The 6,544-nt window shown below is 41.2% G+C and overlaps 1 protein-coding gene across 1 annotated transcript; it reads right to left on the bottom strand.

The window, feature by feature from the left end:
• Positions 1-5,726: 5,726 nt before the first annotated feature.
• LOC115695165 (uncharacterized) lies at positions 5,727-6,077 on the bottom strand. The gene has a single exon (XM_030622256.1). The coding sequence runs from the start codon at positions 6,075-6,077 to the stop codon at positions 5,727-5,729; it is 351 nt and encodes a 116-aa protein (XP_030478116.1).
• Positions 6,078-6,544: the final 467 nt, after the last annotated feature.

Genomic DNA, 6,544 nt, shown 5'->3' with positions numbered 1-6,544 from the left:
TCATAACTGTAGTACAAACTTGCCCGGGACCTTTTCTGCTTAAAGCATCGGCCACAACATTGGCTTTCCCGGGGTGGTACAGTATTTCACAATCATAATCTTTAACCAACTCCAACCACCTTCTCTGCCTCATATTCAAATCTTTCTGGGTGAAAAAGTATTTGAGACTCTTATGATCTATATAAATTTCACACTTTTCACCGTAAAGATAATGTCGCCATATCTTTAAAGCAAAAACCACAGCAGTGAGCTCTAAATCATGAGTTGGATAACGCTGCTCATAATCTTTCAATTGACGAGAGGCATAGGCTATGACTCTGTCAGCTTGCATCAAAACACATCCCAGACCCTGTCTGGAGGCATCACAATAAACCACAAATTTTTCTTGATCTGATGGCAAAGCTAACACCGGAGCTGTTATCAAACGTTGCTTCAACTCGTGAAAACTTGTTTCACACTTATCTGACCACACAAATCTCTGATTTTTCTCGGTCAATTCAGTTAGGGGCATAGAAAGTTTAGAAAATCCTTCGACGAAACGTCGATAATACCCTGCTAACCCGAGAAAACTTTGAACTTCCGTCACAGACTTGGGCCTCGGCCAATTCTTCACTGATTCTACCTTGTTTGGATCAACCATAATTCCATTCTTTCCAACAATATGACCTAGAAAGGACACCTCAAACAACCAGAATTCGCACTTTTTAAACTTTGCATACAACTTGTAATCCCTAAGTCGCTGCAATACCATTCGGAGATGATACTCGTGCTCCTCTTCTGACTGAGAGTATACAAGAATGTCATCGATAAACACTATAACGCAGTTGTCGAGGAAATCCTTGAATACCCTATTCATAAGATCCATAAAGGCCGCAGGAGCATTAGTCAATCCGAATGACATTACCAGAAACTCATAGTGCCCATATCTGGTTCTAAAAGCAGTCTTTGGTATGTCCTCCTCTCGAATTCTCAATTGATGATAACCAGACCGTAAATCAATCTTCGAAAACACTGTCTTTCCCTGAAGCTGATCGAACAGATCGTCTATCCTAGGCAACAGGTACTTGTTCTTAATCGTCAGCTTGTTAAGTTCCCGATAATCGATACACATTCTGAGGGAACCATCCTTCTTTTTCACAAAGAGAACCGGAGCTCCCCAGCACGATACACTGGGTCGAATAAACCCAATATCAAGCATCCCTTGAAGCTGCAACTTAAGCTCCTTGAGTTCTGCTAGAGCCATCCTATATGGAGCTTTAGAAACAGGTTTGACTCCAGGTGCCAGATCAATAACAAAGTCAATCTCTCGCTGTGGCGGCAATCCCGACAACTCCTCGGGAAACACATCAAGAAAATCTTTTACCACCCGGACTACCTCAGGCCCAAATGTTTCAGGTCTACTGGAGTTAAATACCACCGCTAGAAATCCTACACAACCATTGCATAGTAAATCCCTAGCCCTTAATACCGAAATAACCGGAATTCGAGACCCCTGAACTGATCCAACATAAACAAATGGATCTTCACCTTCTGGCTGAAAAATCACCATTTTCCGCTTACAATCTATACTGGCCGAATACTTGGATAAAAAATCCATTCATAGTATAATATCAAACTCAGTTAATTTTAATTCTATGAGGTCAGTACTCAATTCTCTATCTTCGATCCTAATTGGCATAGACCTAATACGCCTATTAGAGATAACCAATTCCCCGCTAGGCATTAGGATTCCAAACCCTCTTTCTAAAATATCACAAGGCCTACCCAAAAGATCAATTACTCTTGTAGCTACATATGAGCGTGTAGCTCCCGAGTCAAATAATACTGTAAACAATAAGTTGTTGACGGGAAGCTGACCTGTCACAACAGAAGGACTGGCTGCAGCATCAGCTTGGGTGATGGAAAACACTCGAGCAGGAACCGGTTTCACTTCTGCTTTCGGCTCCTCTTTCTTTGCCTGGGGGCAATCTTTCTTGAAATTCCCCACCATGCCACACAGGAAGCATGTCTTCCGGTTACATTCTCCCGGATGATGTTTCTTGCACCGTGGACACTCAGGGTAAGAGTAACCCTGGCGTCCTCCTCTGCCTTGGTTCCCACGGAACCGCTTACTTTGCCCCGAGCCACCAGAAGCTGGAACAACTTTTCTTTTTTGCTCGGTGGTGGAGTCACCACCATCCCTACCATAAACAGGAGTAGGAACAGTGGGGGTTTCACCAACTCTCGGAGTCACCCGGGGCTCGTGAAGGAATTTCACCGCACCCTCGGCTCTCAAAGCCTTTTCAACCATCTAGCATAAGTGGTTGCCTCGGAAGTAGTAATAACCAGATCATGTCTAATCTTTGCACTCAAACCCGCCAAATATTTTTCTTTCTTACTGAAGTCGGTTGGGACAATCCCCGCTGCAAGCTTGGCCAAACGGTCAAACTTTGTCGTATACTCTGTAACCGACATTCCCTCAGTTTGAACTAGTTCAGTGAACTCTTTCCGCTTTGCACTGCGGACTGCTTCATTGTAATACTTGGAGTTAAACAACTCCTTGAATTCTTCCCAGGTCATCAGCGTGACGTCTCGAGTGAGGGTTATCAACTCCCACCACACGAGAGCGTCTTCCTGAAACTGAAAAGTGGCGCAGGTCACCCGGTCATTTCCAACCACTCCCATAAAATTGAGGATACGATCAATCACTGAAAGCCACTGCTCAGCCTTCATCACATCAGGACCTCCCAAAAACACTGGAGGTGCTTGCTTCCTGAATCTTTCGTACAACGGCTCCATACGGTTGCCAACAACAGGTTGTTTTGCTGGCACTGCTAGAACCGCCACGGCCTGAACCACTTGAGGAGGCACGGCAGGAGGACCCTGCTGCCTCAATCTTTGGATCTCTTCATCTTGTTGGCGGATTCTATCTTGCATCTCCGCAAATCTTTGCTCCCAATCAGGAGGAGCTTGAGGTGGATTTACAGGGCGACCACCCTGAGCTCTGCCACAGCCACGGCCGCGACCACGAGGATTTTGGGGATTCCTCTGACCGCCTCCAGTCTCAACCATATCACCCTGACTTCTTTTATTTCGCGGGGCGTCCATTTAATAGGACTTAGCTTGGGAATCCATAAGCCAGGCAGGTTAGACAGCGATCAAAACTTAACACCGCTCTTAATAACTTAAAAGGCATCACACTTTCTTTTCTTTTTAAAGAAATATATTTAATTGAAATCTAATATGCTTCCTAACATACTTTCACATTTACATTTATATAAAGTACTAAACAAGTACGGGCTTACTGAACCGTGAATCGAGCTTTCTCTGATGAAGATTGTACATGTCATAGCAAGCTTTGGTAGACAAACCTGGCGGCTCTGATACCAAAATTGTAACGCCCTAATGCTAAGGCACGCTACAGTGCTTTTTCAATTATTGTGCAAACTTTGCTAATCAAAGAAGTTTCTCGAAAAACGTGTCAAATTAAAACTTTTGCATTAAATATTAAACTTTGTAATATAATAAAATATTTACAAATTCCGGGATCTCGTTTTCAAACTTTGTAAAATTTACTTTTCAAAATATACATTCCAAAATACACAAATTTACTGGTCGCACAGCGACTTTCAAAATACAACTCCCAGATGTCCCGAGACCGAACACTCCAGGTCGCGCTGCTTTACATGTACAATCTCACCCGAGCTCAGGTTCACTCCTGTTCAGCCTTCGCCTTTCCTTTACCTACACAAGGAAGCAGAAACTGTGAGTCAACAGACTCAGTAAGAAATGCATATAACATATCATATAATTTTCGACCTGTAAATAGGCGCCCATACACCTATTTACAGAGCTTAACAGATGAGTATGAACGTTCTAACTAGGATACGACCATGTACCATGTACCACATGCACTCGGTATACCTTCGTATTAGTGTAGGTAAGGTATGACCCCACCTTGAGTACTATCTAGTGTTGTACCACAGACACCTTGTACCTTCCCGTACAAGTGCTGGTAACACTATGATGTACTTCCAAACATCATACACCTTACTAATGCACTCCGTACCGCAACCGTACAAGTGTTGGTAGTGTATGAATCACAACAAATAAGCATGTACACATATTAACACATACATACATTCAGATAATCACATCATACATTATACACAGTTCTTACCTGTTTTCCGAATTCAAGTGTGTTGGCCGACCTGAACGGAATTCTCGTGCTAGATGGATGCCCTAATCACATATTGAAACCGGGTAAGTCACATGATTAAAACCCTAATCCCCGGAAACCCAAAACCGAAACCCTAGGTTCTGTTATACTCTTAATGGGTTATTTTAACTCAGGAAATGGGGAAACACCCAACCGAGGCATCAAAATGGCTAAACTTGAGAAAATGAAAGGCCCGGGGAACCCTGCCAAAAATGGCTAGCCGGTTTTTGTGGCACTGCAAACCGGCTAGCCGGTTTGCACCAGTTTCCCCAAAGCATTTCATTCAATGCTCGATCTTCCACCAAATGCCATGAAACCTTCCAGAGTACCTAATTAGGGCATAAACAACATATTCCAGCCATCAATTCACAGAACAAACCATTATAATTCAAGTTGCCATTAAAGCTCAAAGCTTGAGTTTCAAAACTCAAGCTTGCTTAGAATTAACATCAAGCATTAAAACCAGCTGCTAGGGACTTAAATTAACTCAAATAAACTAAAAAATTCGAACCCTAATCATTTCTAACCCTAACAGCCCCTGAAACTCAATTTCACATACTCAACCTAAGCTTAAATTCAAGAATTAGGGCTAGGAGTTGCTAGAGCTTACCTTGACTTGACTTCCTCTTGAATCCCTAGCTGCAAACACAACAATCCAGCAACAAAACCCCTTTGCTTCTGCTGGTTCGAAGAGAGAGAGGGAAGGAAAGGAGAGCTTCTTGATTTTTTGTATTTGCTTAAGTTTCTTTCTTTTTCTTTTTTCTAAAAAAGCATAAGGGATTATTTTTTTCTATTCCTTGCTGAATACTTAGAGTGATAGGTGTCACAAACCTAGGATGCCACTTAACTCTCACCAAAGGAAATGACTAAAATGCCCTTTGACTTAAAACATAGGTATTTTCAAAAGCTAGGGGTAAAATGGTCAATTTCAATAACCCCGCTCAATCCCGAGAATTTATTTTCTCTAAAATATTTCCCACTATGAAATAAGGTTCTAAACTTACCCATGTGATCAATCTAGCCATCCATCGCATTTTCCGTTGTCGCTGAACAAAAATTACAAAAATAACATATTTCACATATAAGCTAATTAATACCCCTAGAGTTTAATAAAATCTTTAGAATTAAGAAATTATAACTCTAATATTTATTTCTAAATATGGGGGTCCATAATTAAATAAATTCACAAATAATAGTAAAATAATAAAAATTAGTGCCAATTGCCTTTACTAATTTAGATTACTAAAGCGGTCATTACAATTTATACCCTGAGTAGGATAAAAAGTAGTGTTCCCACTACTTGTACCTTTTTATCAGTTGGAATATATTTAGCATATATTCTATCATTATTTGTATATATATATATATATTTATTTTTGTTGTTGTTGCACCCTTTGTTATTTTTGTTGTTACATTTAGGAGCAAAGGAGGAGTCATTGCTAGTTACTGCAACCATGTTTGTGCCACCGCGGATTCTGGATTCACTTGAAACACGTGCTTTGATGATGTGTTTTGCCATTTTCAACCTTCATCGACAACTTTTGAACGAAGGTAGAGGCTCTTGATTTTGGATGAAATCAACTGTACCATTGTACGTCTCTGGCAAGGAACCTATGAGACGTAACACGAGCTGCCCATTTGACACCGGGGCATCAACATCTGCAAGAGATTGAAGGTAATTGTAGTAGTTGTCGATGGTATGGTGTTCCTCAAGAACGACACCAGTGAAGTCTTCTTTGAGGTTGGTTGCTTGTGAAGCCTTATTATCGTAAAATAAAGCTTCGAGTTGTTTCTGTGCTCCCTCAGTTGTGTCATCACATTGTTGGATAGCAAGGAGAAGGTCCGAGGAAATGGTGCCATATGTCCACTGGAGAATCATAGCGTCAAAATGTTTTCACTTGGCAGGGTTAGCTATTTTTGTAGCAAGGTATGTTGCTTTGGCAAGTTCCTCTGTGGGTGGAACAATATGATCGTAAAGATTGTGAACCTGAGTAAGGTTGGTAAACAAGGCAGCCCATGGGTGATATAGAGCCTGCAAGTTATCTAATGTGATAGGAATAAGAGATTTCACATTTGTGATAGTGAGGGTAGGGTGAAATTTGGTGCGTTCGGCCTTGCTTGAGAGTGAGAAGAAGAATGGGAGAAGAAGAAAAAGATGAGCGGATAGGGTTCAAGAGATAGGATGGAAACTATATCTGATACCATGAAGGAAATTGATTTTATGAGAATTGCATTACAAGTCAAAGAAATATATACAAGTTACAAGCATAAAGTTAGGCTACAAATTAGCTAAATGATGCATTCATTTGGTATCTTTCTCTTCAAAGTTTACACTCATGGTGTGAA

The sequence above is a fragment of the Cannabis sativa genome, chromosome 6 (assembly GCF_029168945.1).
Source record: "Cannabis sativa cultivar Pink pepper isolate KNU-18-1 chromosome 6, ASM2916894v1, whole genome shotgun sequence".
NCBI classification, from domain to species: domain Eukaryota; kingdom Viridiplantae; phylum Streptophyta; class Magnoliopsida; order Rosales; family Cannabaceae; genus Cannabis; species Cannabis sativa.
This window is presented reverse-complemented; position numbering and strand designations above follow the sequence as displayed.